Source organism: Bufo bufo, chromosome 10 (assembly GCF_905171765.1).
Source record: "Bufo bufo chromosome 10, aBufBuf1.1, whole genome shotgun sequence".
NCBI lineage: Eukaryota > Metazoa > Chordata > Amphibia > Anura > Bufonidae > Bufo > Bufo bufo.
This window is the reverse complement of record NC_053398.1, coordinates 97,728,147-97,755,510: the sequence shown is the minus strand read 5'-3', so window position 1 is coordinate 97,755,510 and position 27,364 is coordinate 97,728,147. Positions and strand designations below refer to the sequence as shown.

The 27,364-nt window shown below is 45.4% G+C and overlaps 2 protein-coding genes across 3 annotated transcripts in view; one reads left to right on the top strand and one right to left on the bottom strand.

Moving 5' to 3' along the window:
• C10H11orf68 (chromosome 10 C11orf68 homolog) overlaps positions 1 to 2,827 on the bottom strand; it is a 36,545-nt gene extending 33,718 nt beyond the window's left edge. Inside the window, exons 1-2 of one of the 2 annotated variants that reach the window (XM_040409955.1) lie at positions 2,777 to 2,827; positions 2,547 to 2,675 (exon numbers count right to left, since the gene is read on the bottom strand). The gene's annotated coding sequence lies outside the window, so the exon portion shown is untranslated. The remainder of the gene's footprint in view (positions 1 to 2,546; positions 2,676 to 2,776) is intronic. The other variant, XM_040409956.1, reaches the window with a different exon arrangement.
• Positions 2,828 to 2,925: 98 nt separating this feature from the next.
• On the top strand, positions 2,926 to 26,934 carry DRAP1 (DR1 associated protein 1). The gene is made up of 7 exons (XM_040409957.1): positions 2,926 to 3,092; positions 11,204 to 11,276; positions 12,317 to 12,410; positions 15,275 to 15,394; positions 21,230 to 21,320; positions 23,744 to 23,832; positions 26,653 to 26,934. The coding sequence occupies exons 1-7, from the start codon at positions 3,051 to 3,053 to the stop codon at positions 26,783 to 26,785; spliced, it is 642 nt and encodes a 213-aa protein (XP_040265891.1). The 5' UTR covers positions 2,926 to 3,050; the 3' UTR covers positions 26,786 to 26,934.
• Positions 26,935 to 27,364: the final 430 nt, after the last annotated feature.

Genomic DNA, 27,364 nt, shown 5'->3' with positions numbered 1-27,364 from the left:
TATACGCAACCATTTATTTCAATGGTTCCGCAAAAAAAAGCAGAATGTACTTCGTATGCATTCCGTTTCCGTTGAAAGATAGAACATGTTCTATAATTGCCTGCAAATCACGTTCCGTGGCTCCATTCAAGTCATTGGGTCCACAAAAAATGCATCCGTATGTCTTCCGTATCCGTTTTTGCAGAACCATCTATTGAAAATGTTATGCCCAGCCCATTTTTTTCTATGTATTTACTGTATATGCCATACGGAAGAACGGAAATACAACAGAAACAAAAAAACGGAACAACGGATCAGTGAAAAACGGACCGCAAAACACTGAAATAGCCATACGGTTGTGTGAAAGAGGCCTAACACTGCACGACCCCTTTAACTATAGCTGCTAGAATGCGGAGACAAAAACATTTACCTGGCCAATAAAAGCCAAAGAGGCCTGATCATTAAAGAGGCTCTGTCATCAGGATCAGCCCTATTAAATGGGTTTTCTGAGATTTTTATAGTGATGACCTATCCTCAAGATAGATCATCAGTATCTGATTGGTGGGGGTCCAACACCCAGGACGATCAGCTGTTTGAGAAGGCACCGGCACCACAGCCTTGCTGTAGCTTGCCAAGCACAGCGCCGTACATTGTCTCATTTACGTCAATACCAAGCACAGCCGCTATATAACGTACGACGCTTTGCTTGGTAAGCTGCGAGAAGGCTGTGGCACTGGTGCCTTCTCAAACAGCTGATCGGCGGGGGTCCCGGGTATCAGACCCCCACCGGGTCAGGAAACCACTGTTCTCATGATAGGTGCAGGTGATGGGAAGACCCCATTACAAGGGTTTATCCGTGAGATAGGCCATCACTAGCTGATCAGCAATGCCCGACACCCCACCGCTGTTCTCCCGAACTATTGTGTAGTGGGTGGTGCTGGTCCTACTGAAGGAGGCCACAGAGTGGCGCCACGTGCAGGGATGCTTCCTATCTGATCCCCTGTGCTTCGACTACACACTTTGGTGACATTCATTGCAATTTCATCTTAAAACATTGTTTTGTTATCCATTTGTATTTCATTTTTTGGTGTTTTGGCATGTCTGTGGGGGTTTACATACAAATAATTTGTATAGCATTTGATTTGTAGCTGGGGGGTGGGTCACTCAATATGGTGCATGCCTCCTGTTCTTTTGCGTTATGGTGGTGATTGTCTTTTAATTGTGGTCCTTTGTGTTGTAATATAGGTTACATTTCTATATTGGTAACTGTTGGTCCATTATCGCAGGCCAGTACTATACTCAGGCTAGGCAATCACATGTAAAATCCTGGACAAGCCCTTTAAGGGTACTTTCACACTTGTGTTAAACTTTTCCGGCACCGAGTTCCATCCTAGGGGCTCAATACCGAAAAAAAAAAACTGATGGGTTTTATCCCCATGCATTCTGAATGGAGAGCAATGTCTTCAGTTCAGTCACTGTACGGCTTTTGGACGGAGAAAATACTGCAGCATGCTTCGGTATTTTCTCAGTCCAAAATTCCGCAACACTTGCCAGAATGCCGGCTTTATTTCCCAACTGTTCCGGAAAAATGGATCCAGTTTTGCGGTCTGCGCAGACCTTTAAAAATGTGAAAAAGATAAATACCGGATCCGTTTTTCCAGATGACAACTGGAGAGATGGATCCGGTATTGCAATGCATTTGTGAGACGGATCCGGATCCGTCTACAAATGGTATCCGTTTGCATACGGATTTCCGGATCCGGCAGACAGTTCTGGCAATGGAACTGCCTGCCGGAATCCAACAACCCAAGTGTGAAAGTACCCTAAGAAGTTGTCAAAGACATGACACTGACACTGTTCCCTTTATGACCAGCTTCATTATGAATCCACTGTGTAACGGATCGGAGCAGATCCTGAAGTAGCCCATACACTTCTTAACCACATGGTAAGGTGCAGTAGATAATGAATGGAGCTGAATGTCAGTGGACAGCCGCCCACACCGCAGGCCCCGACATTACCTCATACAACTAGCCTGTAAATGTGCACATAAACATTGCTGCCGCCATCATGTATCACATAAGGTGCTGGTACATCCAGCCGTCACATGACCACAGTATGGGCCATCGCCGTCACATGACCACAGTATGGGCCATCGCCGTCACATGACCACAGTATGGGCCATCGCCGTCACATGACCACAGTATGGGCCATCGCCGTCACATGACCACAGTATGGGCCATCGCCGTCACATGACCACAGTATGGGCCATCGCCGTCACATGACCACAGTATGGGCCATCGCCGTCACATGACCACAGTATGGGCCATCGCCGTCACATGACAAGCAGTATGGTGACTGCTGGATATGAGGCAGTGGTAGGGTTAATTCACAGGGTTGGGGGAGCACACACCGCCTATTTTAATGACACACACAGTACTACACATAACGGAAGCTTTCACTGGTGACTATGGGTGATGTGTGCACCGTCTGATAACCCCCCTCCCCTCATCTCCAGCGACCCCCACAGCCCCCCTCACAGCAGTAACACGCGAGTGGAAGAACCTTACTCGTGGCAAGTCTCCGCGGTCACCTGTCTTCAATACTAAACTTCCGGTTCTAGGCCTCCGGTTACCTAGACGACATCAGCCATATTTGACGTTTGGAGGCGGAGCTTTACTGGTTTCGTCACTCTAAAACTTTATTAAAAACATCAAAAACAAAAATGATGAGAAAACCGAATGCACTCGTGAAAAGCAACAACGAATCTTATGGGTTAAACCATTCAGTTATAGCTTACATGGGTCTGTCCCGACAAACGCGGTTCAATACCGAACACGGTCGCTCCTCCTACTTCACCACAGAATGCGGCTTTTTTTTTTCCTTTAAAAAAAACTTTATTGTCACGCACAACCCACTGCTTTGCACCAGGAAGTATTTTTTTTAACAACAGAATGAACTTTATTAAGCGGCTTTTGGCGGACATCGGTTGACAGCGTTCTCAGCGGTTGGGACCTGTGAATTGTTCTGGTCTTTCGCTCCCTCAGTGGGTCAGAGTCCACCTCCCTGACGCGATGCCGAGCAAGAAAAAGAAGTACAACGCTCGTTTCCCGCCGGTGGGTTTGTGGCCTAGTTCTCACCTCTCTTCTGTTCAGCCCTGCGTTTTCCTCATGCAGCTAGCCCGGAAATCTGCTTTCGTCCTTGACGGTTTCATCGTTTTGCCGGGCTGTTGGTAGCTCGTTGTGTGTGTTGTGCCTTCCCTTCCATCCTCTGCCATTGCCGCAGGACCTGGATGCTGTTGTCTCGCGGTTTCCTATTGCGTTTTACCTGCGCTTCCATATGTAGTGTTTGTAGGCAGAGCCGAGCTCGCTGTATGTTTGGTATTGGCGCTATTCCTGCAGGGCTATGGTATTACTGGATGGCAGATGCTTGTTATGGCGCCACCTGGTGTTTCTGTTATGTCCCCTCAGAATGACCACCTATAGTCCTCAATACACACTGGAATCCTAAGGGGGTGTTCACACAGCCCCAGATTTTGCCCCCAAAATGAATTCAGGAGGTGGATGCATGGTGTCTGGCTTCCATTGTTTTGAATTGAAGGCAGCGCTGCAGCCCAGCTGTTAATCGCGTTTTCAGGACTTTATCCTCAGGATAGGCCATCAGTAGTGTTGAGCGAATTTGTTATGGATTCCGCTACCACGGACCATAACTAAATTTAGAATTCATAACGCGATTCTTCGATAACCCGAACTTTAAACACAAGTTCGCTCAACACTAGTCATCAGTATCTGATCAGTGGGGGTCTGACACCTGGAACCCCCGCAATCAGCTGTTTTCAGAAGGCACCGCCGCTCCTGTGGCCTTGTCTCTTTTATACAATGTACGGCGCTGTGCTTGGTGTTGCAACTCGGCCCCATTCACGTATATGCGCCTAGGCTATGTGACCGATGAATGTGACATCATTGCCCTAGGGAAAGCTACGCGAAGGCTATGGTGGTCCCAGGTGTCAGACCCCCACCGATCACATTATCTATCCTGAGGATAGGGCATCAGTATTTAAAGAGGTTATCCTCTAATCTAAAAAATCAGACATCATATAGGACACGACAATCTCTTTCTAACAAAGCTAGAACCAGCCCTGTACCTCACATGGATCCAGAGATCTCTCCATTCATTGCTCTGCTAGATTTAAACTCAGCTGACAGCTCAAGGGGAGTGTCTTTTTTCTGCTGTGGCTCAGGAGGCGTGCCCATGGCGACCCTATCACGGCTCAGGAGGCGTGCCCATGGCGACCCTATCACGGCTCAGGAGGCGTGCCCATGGCGACCCTATCACGGCTCAGGAGGCGTGCCCATGGCGACCCTATCACGGCTCAGGAGGCGTGCCCATGGCGACCCTATCACGGCTCAGGAGGCGTGCCCATGGCGACCCTATCACGGCTCAGGAGGCGTGCCCATGGCGACCCTATCACGGCTCAGGAGGCAGTTGAAGGATGAAACTGAGCATGTGCGGCCATCTCAGTGAGGTGGACATAGAAATAAGAAAACAAACAGCAGGTGGCGCTATACAATAATTAGAAAAGTTTTCAGATCCAGGTGCTGGTTTGAAAACTGTGGAATGTTTTTTTTTGTGGGACCACCCTTTTAAGTCTCAGAAAACCCCTTTAACAGTCCTAGTCTAGCGCCATTCATTCGCGCTAAGCTGCGAACGCATCACCTGCATCTGAGGTGACCAACCGATGCAGCGTCAAAACACAAGAGCGGGTTTTCAAACAGAATTTCCGCATTGATTTTTGTGCAGATTTCTCTGCTTTTATGCACCAAATCTGCATGTTACTGACTGACTTTTAATGCATTTTTTCCAGTCCCTGTAAAGGGTGAAATCCACACAAACCAATTGATGTGCTGTAGAGTTCAAAATCCACACGGCACGTCAATCTCTGCACAGTAAATATACTTAAAGGGGTTATCCAACCCCACCAAATGCCCGGGCCCCTCACACAGACTGTACTTGCCTTGCTCCTAAAGCCCACTGCATCTCCCCGTCACGTGGATCAAAACATTCGGTGACAGGGGGCAGCCAATAGCAAGCCGTGACGGGAACAAGCCTACCTAGTGTCACCTGTGATGCCAGGGAGCCGGGTAAGTACAATCTGTGTGAGGACCCCGGGCATTTTTATAGAATGTGTCGGCAGATAAGAACCATTTGGCCCATCTCGTCAAATCTTTTTGGGGTTGGATAACCCCTTTTACATGAAATTTGTCAAATCTCATTCATTTTGCTTGTGCGTCTTTTCCTGCACGAAAGTCTGCATATAATCTGCAACGTGTACAGGTAGCCTTAGGCCCCTTTCACACGGGCGAGTATTCCACGCGGATGCGATGCATGAGGTGAATGCATTGCACCTGCACTGAATACCGACCCATTCATTTCTATGGGGTTGTGCACATGAGCGGTGATTTTCACGCACCACTTGTGCGTTGCGTGAAAATCGCAGCATGCTCTATATTCTGCGTTTTTCACGCAACGCAGGCCCTATAGAAGTGAATGGGGCTGCGTGAAAATCGCAAGCATCCGCAAGCAAGTGCAGATGCGGTGCGATTTTCACGCACGGTTGCTAGGAGACGATCGGGATGGAGACCCGATCATTATTATTTTCCCTTATACCATGGTTATAAGGGAAAATAATAGCATTCTGAATACAGAATGCATAGTAAAACAGCGCTGGAGGGGTTAAAAAAAAAATTTAAAATTAATTTAACTCACCTTAGTCCACTTGATTGTGGCCCGGCATCTCCTTCTGTCTCCTTTGCTGAACAGGACCTGTGGTGAGCATTAATTACAGGTAAAGGAACTTTGGTGACGTCACTCCGGTCATCGCATGATCCATCACCATGGTAAAAGATCATGTGATGACCGGAGTGACGTCACCAAAGGTCCTTTACCTGTAATGAATGCTCACCACAGGTCCTGTTCAGCAAAGGAGACAGAAGGAGATGCCGGGCATCGCGATCAAGTGGACTAAGGTGAGTTAAATAGTTTTTTGGTTTTTTTTAACACCTCCAGCGCTAGTTTACTATGCAGTCTGTATTCAGAATGCTATTATTTCCCCTTATAACTATGTTATAAGGGGAAATAATACAATCTACAGAACACCGATCCCAAGCCCGAACTTCTGTGAAGAAGTTCGGGTTTGGGTACCAAACATGCGCGATTTTTCTCTCTCGAGTGCAAAACGCATTACAATGTTTTGCACTCGCGCGGAAAAATCGCTGGTGTTCCCGCAACGCACCCGCACATTTTCCCGCAACGCCCGTGTAAACCCAGCCTTAAACTGCATCTGCCACTTCTCTGCCCAAGCCTCCAATCTATCCAGATCCATCTGTAGCAGTGCAGTCGTGGCCAAAAGTTTTGAGAATTAATTAGATAAATATTGGAAATTGGAAAAGTTGCTGCTTACGTTTTTATAATGGCAATTTGCATATACTCCAGAATGTTATGAAGAGTGATCAGATGAATTGCATAGTCCTTCTTTGCCGTGAAAATTAACTTAATCCCAAAAAAAAACTTTCCACTGCATTTCATTGCTGTCATTAAAGGACCTGCTGAGATCATTTCAGTAATCGTCTGTTAACTCAGGTGAGAATGTTGACGAGCACAAGGCTGAAGATCATTATGTCAGGCTGATTAGGTTAAAATGGCAGACTTGTCCTGTTAAAAGGAGGGTGATGCTTGAAATCATTGTTCTTCCATTGTTAACCATGGTGACCTGCAAAGAAACGCGTGCAGCCATCATTGCGTTGCATAAAAATGGCTTCACAGGCAAGGATATTGTGGCTACTAAGATTGCACCTCAATCAACAATTTATAGGATCATCAAGAACTTCAAGGAAAGAGGTTCAATTCTTGTTAAGAAGGCTTCAGGGCGTCCAAGAAAGTCCAGCAAGCGCCAGGATCGTCTCCTAAAGAGGATTCAGCTGCGGGATCGGAGTGCCACCAGTGCAGAGCTTGCTCAGGAATGGCAGCAGGCAGGTGTGAGCGCATCTGTACGCACAGTGAGGCGAAGACTTTTGGAAGATGGCCTGGTGTCAAGAAGGGCAGCAAAGAAGCCACTTCTCTCCAAAAAAACATCAGGGACAGATTGATCTTCTGCAGAAAGTATGGTGAATGGACTGCTGAGGACTGGGGCAAAGTCATATTCTCCGATGAAGCCTCTTTCCGATTGTTTGGGGCATCTGGAAAAAGGCTTGTCCGGAGAAGAAAAGGTGAGCGCTACCATCAGTCCTGTGTCATGCCAACAGTAAAGCATCCTGAGACCATTCATGTGTGCGGTTGCTTCTCATCCAAGGGAGTGGGCTCACTCACAATTTTGCCCAAAAACACAGCCATGAATAAAGAATGGTACCAAAACACCCTCCAACAGCAACTTCTTCCAGCAATCCAACAACAGTTTGGTGAAGAACAATGCATTTTCCAGCACGATGGAGCACCGTGCCATAAGGCAAAAGTGATAACTAAGTGGCTCGGGGACCAAAACGTTGACATTTTGGGTCCATGGCCTGGAAACTCCCCAGATCTTAATCCCATTAAGAACTTGTGGACAAACAAAAACCCACTAATTCTGACAAACTCCAAGAAGTGATTATGAAAGAATGGGTTGCTATCAGTCAGGAATTGGCCCAGAAGTTGATTGAGAGCATGCCCAGTCGAATTGCAGAGGTCCTGAAAAAGAAGGGCCAACACTGCAAATACTGACTCTTTGCAAAAATGTCATGTAATTGTCGATAAAAGCCTTTGCAACGTATGAAGTGCATGTAATTATATTTCACTACTTCACAGAAACAACTGAAACAAAGATCTAAAAGCAGTTTAGCAGCAAACTTTGTGAAAACTAATATTTGTGTCATTCTCAAAACTTTTGGCCACGACTGTATACTGTCCTCTTCCGTGTTAATTACTTTACACAGTTTAGTGTCATCTGCAAAAATTGATATTTTACTATGCAAGCCTTCTACAAGATCATTAAATATATTGAAGAGAACCCAATACTGACCCCTGAGGTACCCCGCTAGTGACAGTGCCCCAATCCAAGTGTGTACCATTAATAACCACCCTCTGTTTTCTATCATTGAGGGAGGAAGGGATGAGGGGGCAGCGGCGGTGTTGGGTAAGGAGGAGGGGTGGCCGTGGTGTGGGGGGAGGGAGGGGCGGGGTGAGTTAAGGAGGCGGGAGCTTTCAGACCACCTGTAGGCACTCTAGCTTAGGCTACTTACACACTCTCATTTTGTACGGATCGCTCTTGTATCTGCACAGACTGATCCGCACCGATAATGCAAACGCTCGTATCTGTTAACGGATCCGTTTGCATTATTCATAAAAAAAAAAAAAGTCTAAGTCAAAACGGATCCGTCCTGACTTACATTGAAAGTCAATTGGGGACGGATCTGTTTTTAATTGCACCATATTGTGTCGTGAAAAACGAATCCATCCCCATTGACTTACATTGTAAGTCTAGACTAGGGCTGCACGATATGGGAATTTTGTGCGATTGCGATTAGGGCCCTAAAAATTGCGATAACGATATGCGATATTTTAAGGGAATTGTGCTAGAGGTCTATTTGCTTGGATTTTCCCATATGAGCCGCTGACGCGGCTGGGTATGACAGTTATAGGGGATCTGTGGATGGCACTGTTGTGGGGGATCTGTGGAGGACGCTGTGTTGGTGGGGGATCTGTGGAGGACGCTGTGTTGGTGGGGGATCTGTGGAGGACGCTGTGTTGGTGGGGGATCTGTGGAGGACGCTGTGTTGGTGGGGGATCTGTGGAGGACGCTGTGTTGGTGGGGGATCTGTGGAGGACGCTGTGTTGGTGGGGGATCTGTGGAGGACGCTGGGTTGGTGGGGGTTCTGTGGAGGACGCTGGGTTGGTGGGGGCTCTGTGGAGGACGCTGGGTTGGTGGGGGCTCTGTGGAGGACGCTGGGTTGGTGGGGGATCTGTGGAGGACGCTGGGTTGGTGGGGGATCTGTGGAGGACGCTGGGTTGGTGGGGGATCTGTGGAGGACGCTGGGTTGGTGGGGGCTCTGTGGAGGACGCTGGGTTGGTGGGGGCTCTGTGGAGGACGCTGGGTTGGTGGGGGCTCTGTGGAGGACGCTGGGTTGGTGGGGGCTCTGTGGAGGACGCTGGGTTGGTGGGGGCTCTGTGGAGGACGCTGGGTTGGTGGGGGCTCTGTGGAGGACGCTGGGTTGGTGGGGGCTCTGTGGAGGACGCTGGGTTGGTGGGGGCTCTGTGGAGGACGCTGGGTTGGTGGGGGCTCTGTGGAGGACGCTGGGTTGGTGGGGGCTCTGTGGAGGACGCTGGGTTGGTGGGGGCTCTGTGGAGGACGCTGGGTTGGTGGGGGCTCTGTGGAGGACGCTGGGTTGGTGGGGGCTCTGTGGAGGACGCTGGGTTGGTGGGGGCTCTGTGGAGGACGCTGGGTTGGTGGGGGCTCTGTGGAGGACGCTGGGTTGGTGGGGGCTCTGTGGAGGACGCTGGGTTGGTGGGGGCTCTGTGGAGGACGCTGGGTTGGTGGGGGATCTGTGGAGGACGCTGGGTTGGTGGGGGCTCTGTGGAGGACGCTGGGTTGGTGGGGGATCTGTGGAGGATGCTGCTGGTCCCCCTCATGGCCCTGTGTGTCCCCTCATGTGTCCTAAACTGCGCACATAACTGGCTTTGTGTGTAAAGTATTTTACTAGTGTCTAAAACAATCTCTCTCCTATTGATAACATGGCAGCCTCTGTACTCACTGTCACGATGAATGCACTGCAGCAAGCGGGAGCGAGCTGGCCGACCGCGTAACTGACGTCACCTAGTAACGCTCCTCCCACTTCAGGAAGCAGGAGCGTTACTAAGTGACGTCAGTCACGTGCCGGCCGGCCAGCTCGGACCTGGGCTGGACCTGTTATCAATAGGAGAGAGATTGTTTCACACACTAGTAAAATACTTTACACACAAAGCCAGTTATGTGAGCGGGGCCCCTTCATATATAATTGCGGCATTTTCGGGTCGGCCAAATCGGCATATTGCATTTGCCGATTATCGCGATTCGATTATTTTTTCGATTTCGTTTGGCTCCGCATAGTAAGAAAAAATGTAGGCGTGCTCAAACCCTGCCACACCGAGCACGGACCAAGCCAGGAACCATGGCGTTGCCAAAGCGAAAAAAGAAAAAGGGTCCAGCTCTATTAAAATGTTACCTTTATTTTTCAGTGCGGGTAAAAGCCAGTTACATGTTTCGGATCAGGGACAATAGCGATCCTTCCTCATGACAGCAGTCATGAGGAAGGATCGCTATTGTCCCTGATCCGAAACGTGTAACTGGCTTTTACCCGCACTGAAAAATAAAGGTAACATTTTAATCGAGCTGGACCCTTTCTTTTTTCGCTTTGGCTCCGCATAGTAAGACTGTCGCCAAAACGCTGCAAGCTGCATTTTAGTGACCATCTAAAAAACGTAACAGAGACCAAACGCAGCCAAATTGATGCATTCTGAACAAATCCTTTTCCATTCAGAATGCATTAGGGCAAAACTGATCCGTTTTGGGCCGCTTGTGAGAGCCTGGAAACGTATCTCGCAGGCGGACCCAGAAACGCCAGTGTGAAAGTAGCCTAAACTATAGTCGCAGCTCATATTATGGCCTAGGTCACACAGTGTTTTTCAGGAGTGGAGCCTAAACAGAAGTTAGAATGGAAAAGACCTGTTCTCTGGTCTGGACTGGTGTTGGTAGATTTGGATTCATCCTGCTTTGGACAAATCCAAATCTTTTTGTTGCTCTCAGTAAACATTGAGTTCCCGGTCGACGTGCCTTCATTATAATGTATTGGCTCCACCGTGGCCAAATGAAGAAGGCCACTAGTAACGCGAGACTAAGTGAGTCTCGTGCATGCGCCGTTACGTAAGTATCGCCACATGCTGAACTGTATTACAAAACGATTTGTTATGGATTGCGCTGCACAGCGGGACAAATCCGACTCTACCACACTAGTTTTGACCTGTACTTAGTTTTAGCTCACAATCCCTGATCAAATGCTGACCAAAAACTGAAGTGTAAGCTAGGCATAAAGATAAAGAGCAGTCCAGGAGAAAATCCAAATAGTAAATGGCAGGTAGCAGCCATTATAGGTCTTGACTTACCCGAATTTCCATTTTTAACTTTAATATCATTCATTTTACCCCCTTTTTTTGTAACTAGGCAAGAATCAAGAAGATTATGCAGACTGATGAAGAAATAGGCAAAGTTGCTGCAGCTGTTCCTGTCATTATCTGTATCCTTTCAGAATGTCATTTTTAATGATAGGTATTGTATTAGTCGAATGTTTATTATTCATTTTTTATTTTTTAACTTTGATGGTTTAAAGAGGACCTTCCATGCGATTTTATTAGGGGAGATATATACCTGTACTTGCGGGGTACCCGATGATGCCACCCTGCTTTATTTTTTTTTTTAATGTGCCCTGCCGGTTTTCTCCCGCTCTGTATTCTAATGCTGAGCATCGGAGCAATGCGGAGGAGACTGAGTCTCCTTCTCCCAGGGAGGTTTTTTTTTCTCTATTTCCTCTTTCTCTTATGTCATGTGTCACCGGCTCTCCTCTGTAGTGGTCCTTTCTTTCTCTATCACCCCATATCATACTTTAAAGAGGACCTTTCATCAGAAAAAAGTGTGTGCAATTCTTATACTACCTTATCGGGCTGCTGCCACTGATGTCCGGACCCTTTTTTTATTTTTTTTTATAAAAGGACCCCTCGTTCGCCCGCTGTGCTCCCCGTTAGTTTCATCGCCTCATATGCAAATGAGGCGACTTGGTTATAGTAGGCGTTGACATTTTAGTTCTGCTGGGCGCGGTCATCTTCTCCCTGGCAGTGAGCGCATCCAATCGCAGCACCCGCTCTTAGCTAGGGAGAAGGAGCTCAACTTGAGCTTGTAGACATCCGGACCGAGCGCGAGAACTTGAGCTCCTTCTGCCTGGCTAAGAGCGGGTGCTGCGATTGGATGCGCTCGCTGCCAGGGAGAAGATGACCGCGCCCAGCAGAACTAAAATGGCAACGCCTACTATAACTAAGTTGCCTCATTTGCATATGAGGCGACGAAACAAACTGGGAGCTCAGCGGGCGAACGGGGGTCCTTTTTGAATAAAAAAAAAAGTGTCCGGACATCAGTGGCAGCAGCCCGATAAGGTAGTATAAGAATTGCACACACTTTTTTCTGATGAAGGGTCCTCTTTAATGACATTGTTACTTGACAACACCCCCCCCCCCCCTCCTTTTAATTTGTTACCCACTATTAAACTCCTTGACATTCTGCTAGCCCGAGCACTTGAGCTATTCCTCGAGTCACTGCTGAAGAAAGCTTGTCAGGTGACACAATCTCGAAGCGCAAAGACCATGACTACTTCACATCTGTGAGTTTTTTTTTTTTTTTTTTTTTTTTTAGATATATATATATTTTTTTTTCTTATTCCTTTGCTCAAAAAGAACTGTCTGAGTTGGTTGTGAACTAAAGCTTGTAATTAAAGTAACGCCGCCGCCCTCCTCCTCCGAATCCTGTCACTGTCTATGATGCAGCTGGTAGGAGCACCAGCCTCCCTTCTGCCCTGTCTGCAGCCGGAAAAAGATTAGAGAGGGTGTATCACTTCAGCAAGTGGCATTGATCATGTAGAGAAAGTTAATACGAGGCACTTACTAATGTATTGTGATTGTCCATATTGTCTCCTTTGCTGGCTGGATTCATTTTTCCATCACATTATACACTGCTCGATTTTTAGGGGATACAGCTACAGCGTGGATAGGATAGGAGCTGCTGCGCATGCGTGTCTATGCTTACACCCACGGTCCCAACCACCAGAGAGCATGACTCTTTTTTCCTATAGTGTGCAAGCACGACCACCGCTGCTGGATTACAGGGTGGACATATCCCCTGGATCCCAGCTGTTTGTAATGTGATGGAAAAATTAATCGATAGAGCTGCGCCTTTGTTCAAACAATCACTGATTGATAGGAGGCCAGTGGGTCCGACCGGTCAAACATCCCATTCATGGCAAACCATTTTAACTGCACCATATATGCCTTCTTTATGTTGTATAACTGAGACTTTCTGATTTCCTTAAAGGGGTTGAGTCACTTCAGCAAATTAGAGAAAGTTAATACAAGGCACTTCCTAATATAATGTTATTATCCATATTGCTGTCTGGATTCACTTTTCCATAACATTATACGTTGCTTGTTTCCATGGTTACGACCACCCTGCAATCCAGCAGAGGTGGTCGTGCTTGCACACTTTAGGAAAAAGTACCAGCCTATGTGCGCTCCCTAGTCCCAGACACCAGAGAGGCCGTAACCGTGGAAACGAGCTGTGTATAATGTGATGGGAAAAATGAATCCAGCCAGCAAAGGAAGCAATATGGACAATTACTATACATTGGTAAGTGCCTTATATTAAATTTCTCTACATGATAAATGCCACTTGCTGAAGTGAGACAACCCCTTTAACATTAATAGAAATATAGGAGGACGTTGATTGAGAAGTGCTAAGCCCCGACCTCTTTTTGCACCACTTTTCTGAAGCTTAAAAAGTTGCAAATTATGGCATAAATATGTACTGCAACATAATTTGCGACTTCTTAAAGCCATAATAGTGGCGAAAAAGCTTTAACAAATGTCCCCCATAGTTTACTTGTTTGGTACCTTGTGTTGCACTTTAATTAGCCAAGTCACAGTTGATTCTTAAATCTGACCGGTCACCACAAAATGCAGGGCAGTCTGCAGGCAGCGTGTTATAGAGCAGGAGGAGCTGAGCAGACTGATATATAGTTTGGTGGGAAAAGAATCAGTGAAACTTTTGTATTTTATTCATCTAAATCTCTGCTCGTTCTAAACTGAAGAGTCATGTGGGCGGTCCTGCTCACTGCCAGTCTTCCCTGGACCAGTGTTTACACAGCTGTCAGTCACAGACTAGGCCCGCCCACATGACCCTGTTGTTGATAGGAACAGGATGCGCACACACACACCTATCAGACATTTAAAATGGTTTTCCCGAGATTATCCTCAGGATAGGTCATTGGTATCCTATAGGAGGGGGTCCGACAACCAGGATCACCTGTTTGAGAAACCATTGGCACTCCTATGAGTGACTCTGCCTTTTCTGTGCTTACCAAGCACAGCGCCGTATATTGTATAGTGGCAGTTATTGGTATCGCATTCAGCCCCATTTTCTTCTATGGGACTGTGCTGTGCCTAGGCCATGTGACTGGTGAATGTGATGTCACTGGCCTTGGAAAAGCTGCGAGAGGGCCTTCTCAAACAGCTGATGACCTAGGGGTGGGCGATATGGCCTAAAATCTATATTGCGATTATAATTTTAGGCATGTGCGATATATATCGCAAAATATGCTATAATTCGGGGGTGGGGGTTACATTATTTTTTTTTTTACTTTTTATTTAATAACTATTAGTCTCCTTAGGGGCTAGAACCGTTGTCCTATTCACCATGATAGACATGACATGTGCCCCATGGCATTTGCCATCATCTGCCTCAGACATGTCCCCCATAGCCAGTGCCATCAGATCAGCCCCATGGCCATCCTTTGCAAATAGATTATCCCCCCCTCCCGAAGAATCACTATGCTTACCTTTCCTGCAGGGTGCTCGGCCAGTCGGCAGGTGTCGCGTCTTCTTCCCAGCATGCATTGCAGGACCTGACGTCACACACAGCGTCAGCGAGCGGGCTGACGCTGTGTGCACGCCAGGCCCTGGCCACTACAGTACAGCGCGGTTCGGAGTCGGGAGCCGGAGCCACGGAGCTGTGAGAAGTTTCGTCTATTCACTACCGCTTCGTGGTCATATCGCGATCCGGCGATATATGCTATATGGGCAAAATCTGTATCGTTGCACAGATTCATATCGTCCATATCGCATATATCGCCCACTCCTATGATGACCTATCCACGGGATAAGTCATCAGTATAAAAATGTTGGAAAACCCCTTAAGTCTTATATCGATATGCCATACAGGTCCCAGATCAGAGTACCCTTTTAACGATCATTGGTCTTGACATAAGGGTCCATTCACACGTTCACAAAACACGGACACTGGCCTTGTGCGTTCTGCATTTTGCGGACCGCACATGGCTGGCACTATAACTAGCTATCAGCTAGTTAGCCCCTAACCTGTGGATAGGGGATAACTTACAAAAGGGTTTCTTCAAAAGTAATGTGATTTACTGCAGATATTCCATTTACAAACCATAACTTTATTCATCCCTCACAGGAAACAGTGTATAGAACTCGAGCAGCAATTTGATTTTTTAAAGGATCTTGTCGCCACTGTCCCAGATATGCAGGGCGAGAACGAAGACAATCACACAGAAGGGGAGAGGATGCCACGGAGGTAGAAAGTCTTCTTTTTTTTTTTCTCTCTGAACATGGAAAAAAATACAGTATGTATGATCTCTATATATCTGTATATAGGTATTATGCTGTTCTCTGCCCTCAATTATGTTACCGTAATGTATTGTAATGCTGAGCTCCTCCCTTCCCGTTAGTAACCCTTTTACCAACTTTCTGATCTTCTGGCTGTTTTGTATGAGGGGCAGTGTGCCCGGTTATCACTTCCCCATTCCTCAGGGGCACCCATGATTATATGGCTGTGGTGCTGAACTATTAAGTAATCAGCTCCATCCGATGGGAAACTGACCAGCCTAGCATTGCTTTACTCCTATATTCCATCCGTGGACCGATCTATCACGTCATACACTCTTGAGGCATGGTGTCCGGCCCTCCTTTGGGTTATAAAACCTGCTGCACAGAGCATTCAGTCTGATGTTGAAGGAAACATTGAAGAAAGAAGAATCTAGCAGTGAACGGGAAAGTTGTAGCACTAGAGCGGCAGCAGCAGAAATGTCGGAGCAAACAAGAGAGAATTTTAGACTGGAAAGAGCCCATCCCCAGAAGAAGAGCCACAGCTACAGAAGAGTCCTAGTGATACCACTCAATGGATATACTGCCCACCAGAAAAGCCAAAGCGGAGGAAGCCATCCAGCAGAGCCCAAGAGGTAGCAGCCACCGTCCGCCTCAGAAAACCTGAGCTATACGCCTCAGCAGCCTGGCTGCAGTCTTACAATAGCTTGTGTATAGGTTGTGGCTGTGATTAAATTAGCGACAGTGAATAAAAACCTGTCTGCAGGATGAAGAGCAGGACAGAACAGGTAAAGTGAACGGTGCCAAGTGACATCCCCTTTCAGAAATAGACAGCACCACCTACAGGCCAAACTGTGAAGGATCAGCCAGTCAGTGTAGAAGTGTTCAGACGGTAAGGAACAGGGAGTGACTGGTAATACTGAACAACAGTGGTAATTTTATCCTATAGATGCATTTTACAGGTCTAAAATGGACTGTACCATTTTATTCAATTTTTTCTTTAGTGTAAGGGTACTTTTACACTTGCATTGTTGGATTCCGAAAGGCAGCTCCGTCGCCGAAACTTCCTGCCGGATTTGGCAATCTGTATGCAAACTAACTGATACCATTTGTAGACTATCTGGAAAAAACGGATCTGGTATTTATCTTTTTCACATTTTTAAAGGTCTGCGCAGACCGCAAAACCAGATCAGTTTTTCTGGAACACTTGGAGCCGGATCCGGCATTAATGCATTTCAATGGAAAATAATGCCAGATCCAGCATTCCGGCAAGTGTTCCCGAATTTTGGACGGAGAAAATGCTGCAGTATGATCTCCGTCCAAAAACCGTACAGTGACTGAACTGAAGACATCCTGATGCATACTGAACGGATTGCTCTCTATTCAGAGTGCATTAGGATAAAACTGTTCAGTTTTTTTCCGGTATTAAGCCCCTAGGACAGAACTCGATACGGGAAAAGTTTAACACAAGCGTTAAAGTACCCTAAGGCAAATCCACAGATATAATAAAGGTCTGAAAGCAACATTTTAAATGGATGTAAATTAGAAAATTGTTTTGGCATCCTATTCTGTAAAGAAATAAATGTAATCATTAAAACCGGAATCCCTCTAAGTAACAAAGTTGGGAAGTCAATATACTATATACAGTACATTGATGGATAAGAGTCTGTGTTTTCTCTCTCAGTGAATGTTAGCTCAGTGATTCTGATAGGGAATTATTAGGGATGTCCCGATACCATTTTTTTAAGACTGAGTACGAGTACCGATACTTTTATTTAAGTACTCACCGATACCAATTACCGATACTAATTTTAACAATAAAATACACACACATGTATTTTCTGACCACTGACCAACCAAAAGGCCCAAAAACAGAACTATAACATTCCAAGGAGACGTTATACTGTATGGGGGCAGCCACAAGGAGACGTTATACTGTATAGGACACTGGGGCAGCCACAAGGAGACGTTATACTGCATGGGGGCAGCCACAAGGGGACGTTATACTGTATGGGGCAGCCACAAGGAGACGTTATACTGTATGGGGCAGCTACAAGGAGACGTTATACTGTATGGGGGCAGCCACAAGGAGACGTTATACTGTATGGGGGCAGCCACAAGGAGACGTTATACTGTATGGGGGCAGCCACAAGGAGACGTTATACTGTATGGGGGCAGCCACAAGGAGACGTTATACTGTATGGGGGCAGCCACAAGGAGACGTTATACTGTATGGGGGCATCCACAAGGAGACGTTATACTGTATGGGGGCAGCCACAAGGAGACGTTGCACAGTATGGGGCGGTGGGCCATAAGGAGACGTTATACTGTATGGGGGCCACAAGGAGACGTTATACTGTATGGGGGCCACAAGGAGACGTTATACTGTATGGGGGCAGCCACAAGGAGACGTTATACTGTATGGGGGCAGCCACAAGGAGACGTTACACTGTATGGGGGCAGCCACAAGGAGAGGTTATACTGTATGGGGGCAGCCACACGGAGACGTTATACTGTATGGGGGCAGCCACAAGGAGACGTTATACTGTATGGGGGCAGCCACAAGGAGACGTTATACTGTATGGGGGCAGCCACAAGGAGACGTTATACTGTATGGGGGCAGCCACAAGGAGACGTTGCACAGTATGGGGCGGTGGGCCATAAGGAGACGTTATACTGTATGGGGGCAGCCACAAGGAGACGTTATACTGTATGGGGGGCAGCTACAAGGAGTCGTTATACTGTATGGGGGCAGCCACAAGGAGACGTTACACTGTATGGGGGCCACAAGGAGACGTTATACTGTAAGGAGTCAGGACAACAATTTTTGAAGCCCCCCTCCTCAGTATAATAGTCTTGTGGCCATCATTCAGTAATGTATATTTCTTCTTGCCCTAATGCCTGCTTTTAGAGATCAATGTGCAGCTTGCAGGCAGGAAGGGAAGGACCAGGCCATAGAAGACAGACACTATCACCTTTGGAGGGACTCGCTCCTGGCAAACACAGCTCTGCTGCAGGGAATGCAGTGGAGCAGACTGATGTAATTACAATGTATAGTTATTGCAGGGACTCAGAGAATCGTCTGAGAGTTTATTAGTTAAAACGAATCGAATGAGTCAGAGACTGTCACCCCAGGCTTCCTGCTCTGCTACATGCACCCTGTACACACACAGCTCCACTACATGCTATGCTAATAATGCCCCCCCTTCCCCCGGACGGACTTACAGGGAGCAGCAGAGCAGGAAGCCTGGCACGGACTCGGTGACGATTCTTTTAACTAATAAACTGTCAGACGATTCTCTGAGTCCCTGCACTGTGAGTCAGTGCTGGTTGCCTCTGATTGGTTGGAGGGCGGGGAGGGGCGGGGCGGAGCTATCTTCCACTCTAGGCTCCAATTACACTGCCTGCTGCTGCCTCTGAAGCTGTTAGCTGTGGGAGATGCAGGGGCTGCGGACGGACACAGAAGCGGTGCACAGGTATCGGCAGTGGTATCGGGGACATTTGCACGAGTACATGTACTCGTGCAAATGCCCGGTATCTGTCCCGATACCGATACTGGTATCGGTTTCGGGACATCCCTAGGGAATTTAAATATAGTGAAATACTCAAATCGGCTTAAAAAAATTAATAATATATCTCTAATTCACTGAAGATACTATAAGAAGCAGTATTTATTCGTTCACTTGGAAATCTGCAGGATAAATATAATCCACTAGAAAAGACTTATCCATAAGTGTACACTAAAGAATGCCACCATATCTGGCCATTGTATTATTTAGATATGGATTTTTTAGCAGTCTTTTCCCCTCTGCAGGCTCCATCTCTAATTCTTCTTTCTCCAAAGAGGAGCACGGAAGATATTAGAGAAGTACTGAGCGGTGTAGCCGTAAACCAGTAGCTGTGAGACAGTAAAACACTTATACTGGCTATTGAACATTGTCTGTCTCTCTCACTCTGCAGCTCACTCCTCTCTCCTTGGACTTATATGGCCAGTTATAATTTGATCTGTCTGTGACCCAACATTCTGTCTTGGTTTCTCAAGATGGATTCAGATTGAATATCAGTTTAGGAAAAATGTAGGGAGGAGGAAAGGAGTTGATAAGTGAAGGAGGAGGCATTTTTTTTCTGGTAATATACATTACAAAGTTTTTATACATACCTGTACTATTAATTTATGCAGCGTTCTGTTAAAAGTTAGTGCCTATATTGCTGGCTGTTCTGATCCACTTTCATACTATGTCCTGGTCCTCATGCACTATTCATGGAGCAGGAGACCCTTGCTGAAAGAACTACTCATTGTGATAATGTTATGTGTATGAAATATACCAATGGATAAACTATAGGTGAGCATTATCAACCCTCGTTTTCTGGTGGAAATGATCTGGCATAAATTTCATATCTGTGCATGTCCTGATGCTTCCTAGAGCTGCATAGTACGGACTTCAGCCATTGCCAGCATCAGGGCTGTTCCGCACATGCTCCAATTCCTGAAGCGGCAGCGGAAGGGCGATAACGCAGGGCTAGGGGAGATTACATTGCCGTGGTCTGGCTCTGTCACTCTGAGCAGGAGGCGGAGCTAAGAACAGTGGGGGAGGAAGCTGTTGCTGAGACGAGGTGCAACAATGATGCCATTGGTGCACCAAACAGCTCACTTGCATAATACAACAGGCTTCGTTTCTCAATAAATGCATTTCAATCAGTAGACCGTGATGAAGCTATTCGTTTATTACTCAGGTACAGGTGCTCTTTTTAAAATCTTGACTCCTTATTACTGTTACTGCATTTTATATACTGTATATGTTGTGATATATATCCTGTTCATTATCGGTGTATTTTCATGGCTCTGTGGAAATGGTTAATGAATGCTGAGAAACTGTTAGGACTTTGATTGAGAAGCTGGTAATTTCCCACAGCTGCCATAGGGTTTAAAGAAGACTATGTTTTGGAGGGATAAATCCAGGCTTGTTTACCACCAAAAAGCAGACAGCCTGACCTTTTGAATGTTTAGTTTTAGCTATGTTATGTCTGGAAACTTGTTTTTGTCTGGAAAACCTGCTCTGTCATTGCCATTAAGTATCATTGAAGCTCTAATTTAAGTCTATACTAGACGGGAGTTGAAACAATGTATCTGTTTGTGCTGAGTTTCTCCACTACACCCCCTCCCACTAGAATGTTCTAGTCTCTCCAGAAACTGTGTATAAGGAGAGCAATCGGAGCCCCTAGTGTGCTGCAGTTAGGGAACAGTGCTTGGAGGGGAGACTCTGCCAGACTACTGAGTGACCAGATGAAGACGCTGGGCCCTTGACCAGGATGTCAGCCTTCTGAGAGAGAGAGGGACAGCTCCGCATCAAACCCTTCTTCTGCCAGGGAGAAGCCAGCCCAATGCCTCTACTGTTTTGTACCTGAATTCCTCCAATAAAGTAGCACCCTGGTTTTCTGCAGACCCTAACTCTCACCATCCCTTCCGGAGAGCAGCAACACGTGGTGACACCTTGACGGTGTCCGGGGGACCCATCGTAGCGTTGGGGCCACCCCAAACCTGGCCACTGCACATTTTCTTTAATTGTAATCCTGCCCTAGGGTGATGATGAGTACTTTGTAGGTCATATAACTCTTTCAGGACGGGGGTGTTTTGGGCCTTTTTATTTATTTTAGTCTTCCCCCTAAAAAGTTCCCTGCTTCAGTCTGTGTTGGCTGACTTTGCCACATTAATCAAATGTCTCATGTTTGATAAATGTCTATAAATTAGCTATTGCATTGCCTTTTACTTTTAATCATGTTGATCTATATACTTATATTGTTTAAGGGGCCGAAAACCAGGGAGCAGTCGAAAAAATGGAGGTACAGCAATGAAAGGAAAGGATAAAAAGCAATCTGAAACAGACTCTGAGCAAGAGGTGAGCATATATTTTTATTTTAAATAAATGATTGTCAGAATTGCTTGAACACGTTTCTTACAAGCCGTTTTTTGTAGTTGTTCTTATATGGTAACATTTTGTACGTGTATTTTTCTGATGTAATGAACTCTTACAGAAAAAACTATGGAAGGAACACCCTACCCAAAAGGAAAATGAACACCCCAGAAACGTTAAAAATAAAAACTTGTGTGGACTTTTCAGTATTTTTGATGTAACTGTCATGGATTAGCTTGCCCTAAAGGGAACCTGTTATTAACTTTGTGCTGCCCATACTAACACCTGAATAAAGTAGAGACAGGTGAGTTGATTTCAGCAGTCTGTCATTTATAAGTTAAAAGTAAGTGGTTGCCTAGAACCAACATCACAATCATTGCAGACTGGGCCTGGAGAAGAGTCCCGGCCACCTGAGAAGAGTCCTGGTTATTCATGAATTCCTGCTCTCCTGCCCACCTGCTGATGACTGACCGTCTTCTACCTAGTTTTCTCCCTTTCTCTCTAGGAGAGAACTGACAATCATCAGCAGATGGACGAGAGAGCAGGAGATTAGGAATAACCAGGACTCTTCTCAGGTAGATTTGACTCTTTTCAAAGCCTGTGCTGCAATGATCATGATGCTGGTTCTCGGCAAGCACTTACTTTTAGCTCATGAGTGACACACCGCTGACATCAGCATTTCTGTCACTAATTTATGCTGCCCGCAGTGAGGTCGGCATAAAGTTGATGACAGGTTCCCACATAATGGTGAGTGCGTAGGCACAAAAGCTGCACCCACACAGTTACTACACAGGAATGACCGACCGCTAGGCTGCTAAGTTGTATGTGCAACAGTCAACAATATGTCAGTCTGCAAAGCACAAGCCCTTATGACTATGTCTACAAAATATCCATGTTATATTGATCCTCCGGATAGGTCATCAATATCAGATCTGTGGTGGGGGACCTACTCCCGGCACCCCCCGATCAGCTGTTTGAAGAGTATGCAGCACTCGTATGAGCGCTGTCTTTTCTTCAATGTTTACCTGCTCGCCATCAACATTGCAGTGGCAAGCAGATGTAATTACAACTCTGCTGACCCCATTTACATTATTGTGACTGCTCTGCTATATTAATTTAAATAGGAGGGAGCCTCCTATAGAAGTGAATGGGACGGCTGAGGTGTACTGTAGAACGGCGAGCAGGTAAACATTGAACACCGTGCTCATACGAGTGCAGCGTACGCTTCAAACAGCTGAGGGTAGGTCATCGATATAAAAGCAGACAACCTCTTTAAATAAGGCTTACCTAAGAGCTCTGTAGACAAAAATCTAGTTTTAGGTGTCAAAATATGGCGGTGTAAAATTTTTGCTTTATTCAAAGGTTTTTAATTCTATAAAAATAGTAACATAACTATATAAATGTATATTAAGTTAGTCATATTTTTAGTGCACAGTCAAAACAAAACTCACAAAAACATGGCAAAACAAAAAAATATATATATTTTTTCAACAATGAACTGTTTCAAATTATTTATTTTTTAGTAGAAGGTATACAAAATTTTAAATGGTGCCCTTAAAAAATAAATGATGTCCTACAAAAAAAAAAAAAACACTCCTATATGGTTATGTGGGCCGAAAAATATAAAAGTTATGGCTCTTGGAAGGCTGAGAGGTAAAAACAAAAATTGATCTGATCCTTAAGGAGTTAAAGTGACATCTAGTCTGGTGGTATTTTTCACCCATAGAGAAGGTGATGTGAATACACCTGGAAAATAACATGAAGAGCTACAGCATGCTGTGTTTTTGAAAAAGAAAAGCCCAAAAAAAAAAGCAGAAAACACTTGTACGTCCTGCGTTTCATATTTCCCATAGACCTTCAGCTAACATCTGGAGCCGGTGTTTTTACTGGGAAAAAAAAGGCCACTATAAATGTAAAAGTGCACAAAAACATCTGCAAAAATCTATGCATGAAAGCAGCCTAAATGTGGTATTTAAGTATACAAAAACGGACTCCTATTGAAAGGATGTGGTACAAAGTGTGGATTTCAGTAGTTTTGCCACATGATCGCTCACCACTTACCGCAGCCTAGGGTTACAACCTGTATTAAAAAATAAAAATACAGAGCACTCCAGCCCTTATAGATCCTAGCAGGCCACTGCTAGTGTCACGTCCTCCCCTGTGGTAATGGATACAAGATGCAGGGCTGCTCCGTTCTAACCGTAGTGTAACTGGAAACTATTGTAAGGGGCTCAGCAGTGAGGGAGCACAATATGGAAGCAGCAGTGTAACAAAGTAATTATAACCGTTCAGGATGTAATATCAATGTTTTATTGTAACTGTGTGTAATAACCCTGCAGGTTTCTGGTCTGAATGCTGGAATACCCCTTTAACTATAAATAATAAAATGTTTTATTTAATGGTAACAGGAGGATTCTGAAGGCACAGAGACGGAAGGCGAAGAAGAAATGTCTCCTGCTCCAGCTGCAAATATTCAGTCACAAATCCCATTTCAAAGGTAATTTAGGGCATGATCTGAAGATGACGCAAGAGCCCCTTATCCCTTGAAATGTCACCCGGGTCAGACTGGGAACTTAAAGGGAACCTGTCACCTAGATTTTGGGTATAGAGCTGAGGACATGGGTTGCTGGATGGCTGCTAGCACATCTGCAATACCCAGTCCCCATAGCTCTGTGTGCTTTTATTGTAGAAAAAAACTGATTTGATACATATGCAAATTAACATAAGAGTCATATCTTACTTGTGTGACCAGAGAAGAGTCATATTTTCAAGCTCTGACTCATCTCAGGGTAATTTGCATATGTATCAAATCGGTTTTTATACACAATAAAAGCACACAGAGCTATGGGGACTGGGTATTGCGGATGTGCTAGCGGCCATCTAGCAGCCCATGTCCTCAGCTCTATACACAAAATCCCGGTGACAGGTTCCCTTTAAAGTCGCCATGGAAAAAAACCGAAAAAGTGGACCCATGTTGTAGCCAGGTCCAAATTGAAATAAGGCACGGTCAAGAAATATGCAGGGCCAGCGATACTGTAGTGCAGCACAAAATACTGCCCCAACAGAACCAAATGCCACAGTCCAGCATAAAATACTGCCACCCCAGATGCAGTATAGAACTGTTTCGCTGTCCAGTTGAATGCATGAGGGCACTTTCCGCCGCCACCCAGGTGCATAAGTACCTGATCCACCTAGCATTATTTTAAGGCTATGTACACTTTTCGGGGCATTTTTTCTTTTACTATTATTGCATTTTACTTATTTTGAGCTAAAAATAATTTTTTGAATTGGTCTTTATTAAAAATATGACCACTGCACACTATAGTAAAAGTGCCGGCCTCTCTGTTCCTGGGACCATGGGAGCACCTATAGGCACTCGTGTGCAGCAGCTCCCATCCCAGCCACCTCATATCTGCGCTTCTGCAGCGGTGGCCGTAAACCCTGGAAAGGAGCAGTGTATAATGTGATAGAAAATGAATCAATCCAGCAAAGGCGGTAATACGGACAATCGGAACCGTGGAACGTTCTCTCGCACGGCTTGTATATTTTAATTCCAAACCTGGACAAGGAATTTTACACTCCCTTTTCAATTTATAAGGGACATGTCTACTCAGTTTTTGTGGAGGAGGGTGTACACCTCAGCAAGTGGTCATGGACTGGCCTGATTTTAAATAGACGATCAAATCGTGGGTCATTTTATGCCTGCATTGTGTTACTGTAATGTAAAAAATTTCTAGTTTATATAAATTGTGTCTGGGTCATGGCCGTATGGTAAATTGGAGTCCGATACAAAACATCTACACTCCAATACTGCCTACTTGAATTTTTATTTTTTTTGGGTGCATGGTGATGCATGTTCAAAAATTGTAGTATAAAAATTTACTACAGTAAAAAAATAAAAAAATATAAAAATCGACACTGACTAAAAATCTATCTTGAACAAAAGATTGTGCCAAAAAATGAGCATGGATGAAAAAAATAAAAATAAATCCTGCGCACAAAACTGAGCACAGGGGCTGACCAGTGATGTTCGCCCTGATTAGTGCTTGGCAGTCACAGCTCTGACGCAGAAAAACCGGTGCAGGCTTGGGGAAAAAGGGACAAACCATGCTGTCACGGATGGGGTGGGGGCGATGGGAGGGAAATAGGGACAGGAACTTGAGGATCTGGAAAACCTTCCTTTTTACACCAGTATTGAAGATCACTTTGGTGGTGCACCACAAGTCCCAGCCATCTCACTGTACAGAGGGAAACAGAACCTCTCTGCTTGCAGTTACCTATTAGAATGGCTGCGTGCAGAGATTCTTCCTGTTTCCTCTTCCTCTCTAGTTCGGCCATTGGCTGGTATAGCAAACCAGCCATTCGCAGCGCTGACAGGGGACTGCCAAACACTGTTTTCCCCTTTCCAACCTTGGGGGTGATGGGTCCATTTCAACACCATTCACCCCCCATTATAGTCCACGTGCATCTCCCTCACTGGTTTTATCAGTGAGAAAGCTGCAATGTTTAAAGGCAGAGGGGGGAGTTTACCTCCCTCCTGAAGCGCCAAAGATGGCTGGCTGTCAGGGACGGCTGCCATCTTAGCCCAGTCACTGTGCAATTAGGCACGGTGACCATTTTTAGTAGCATGGTGAAATCACCCAATGCATTGTGATCCATTCTGCATGCGCTAGCCTCCCATGCCTTGTGCAGTGTTATTCAATGAAGGCAACTAAATAAGAGATTTGGTGACATGCCCCTCCATCACCGACCACAGTAAGGGCAGGAACGCAGCTGAAACAGTTTAGCAGTGTGAAATTATAGGGAATCTGTCATCAGCGACCTCCCTATCAATCTATTTGCATCAACACATAGCTGTGGTTCATCTGATTAAAACGCAGTTTTTCTTTTGTTGATCCGAGGCTCCGTTTCAGAGTTATGATACTTTCGTAATATGTAAATTAGGTCTTTGGGGCAATGAGGGTGTCACAAGTATATATGTCACTTACTACTTGTGCGGGTTTCAGCTCATTTGGAAAAGTAACGTTAGAGTGGCCTAATATTTAGGAAAAATTTGCAATAGTTTATCAAAATGTCGCATATCCCTAAATACTCATAATTATCTGTCTGCAATGTCCACAATGCTATGTACAGGATTGAGCTTGATCTCTCCTTTTGATGAGTAAGTCACCATTGGAATGTACTCCAGTAGAAAATTTGGAAAACGTGCATTTGTTATTCAGAGTATGTATTTGTAATTATTCACTGGTTTGATGTTAGGACTTCCTTTTTTGTCTTTTTATTTTTTTTATTTTCTCCTTTTTTGATTCTTTTGCAGTACTCCTCCAGCTCCATCCTTCCTACATTTTCAATCTGTACCTGCAATGCGCTCGGCCCCTGCTGCTCTGCCCACCATGCCAGCCCCATCGCTGCCTGCTGGTTGTGACGAAGAAGAGGATTATGACTCGTAGCCTCTGGACAAACCAATTCAATTTTCATTTATTTGCTTTTGGTTTTGTTCTTTTATTTGGTTTTTAAATTGGGCCTGGAGGCCCTGGGGCATGGGGGGTGGGGGGGTAAATGTGTTCTTAAGTTTATTAAAAAAGGAGGTGGAGGAAGCGGACTTTTGTTGTTTCACTAATGCATCTCGCAAGATGGTCATTCACATACTATGCTGATACTTCCAATAGTATTTATTAATCCAGCGGAAAAACAAGCAATGTTGCAATAAGCATAAGGGTCTTTTTTTTTTTTTTTTTTTTTTTTTTTATTGCTTGAAAAAAGCCCCTGTGTAGGTCGAGATATTGCTAGCTTTTATGATGGATTAATAGACCCCTAGATGGATGCTGTCACGTCCTACATGTACTGGTGTTTTATTTCCCCCAATGGGTTCTTGTGTGCTGTGAACTTTACTACTAGTGCTTCACAAAATCTAGGGATATTTTACATAAAGGGGTTCTCTGGGAATTAAGAAAATGAAAATACTTCAATATTAGTTTATTATAAATATATTCCCAAATACCTTTCATTATACCTTTCGTTATAATGGC

Coding starts and splice junctions, on each gene's coding strand:
- DRAP1 (XM_040409957.1), top strand. CDS start 3,051: ATGCCGAGCAAGAAAAAGAAGTACAACGCTCGTTTCCCGCCG. Junction 3,093..11,203: donor ACAACGCTCGTTTCCCGCCG/GTGGGTTTGTGG, acceptor TTTTGTAACTAG/GCAAGAATCAAGAAGATTAT. Junction 21,321..23,743: donor AAACAGACTCTGAGCAAGAG/GTGAGCATATAT, acceptor TAATGGTAACAG/GAGGATTCTGAAGGCACAGA.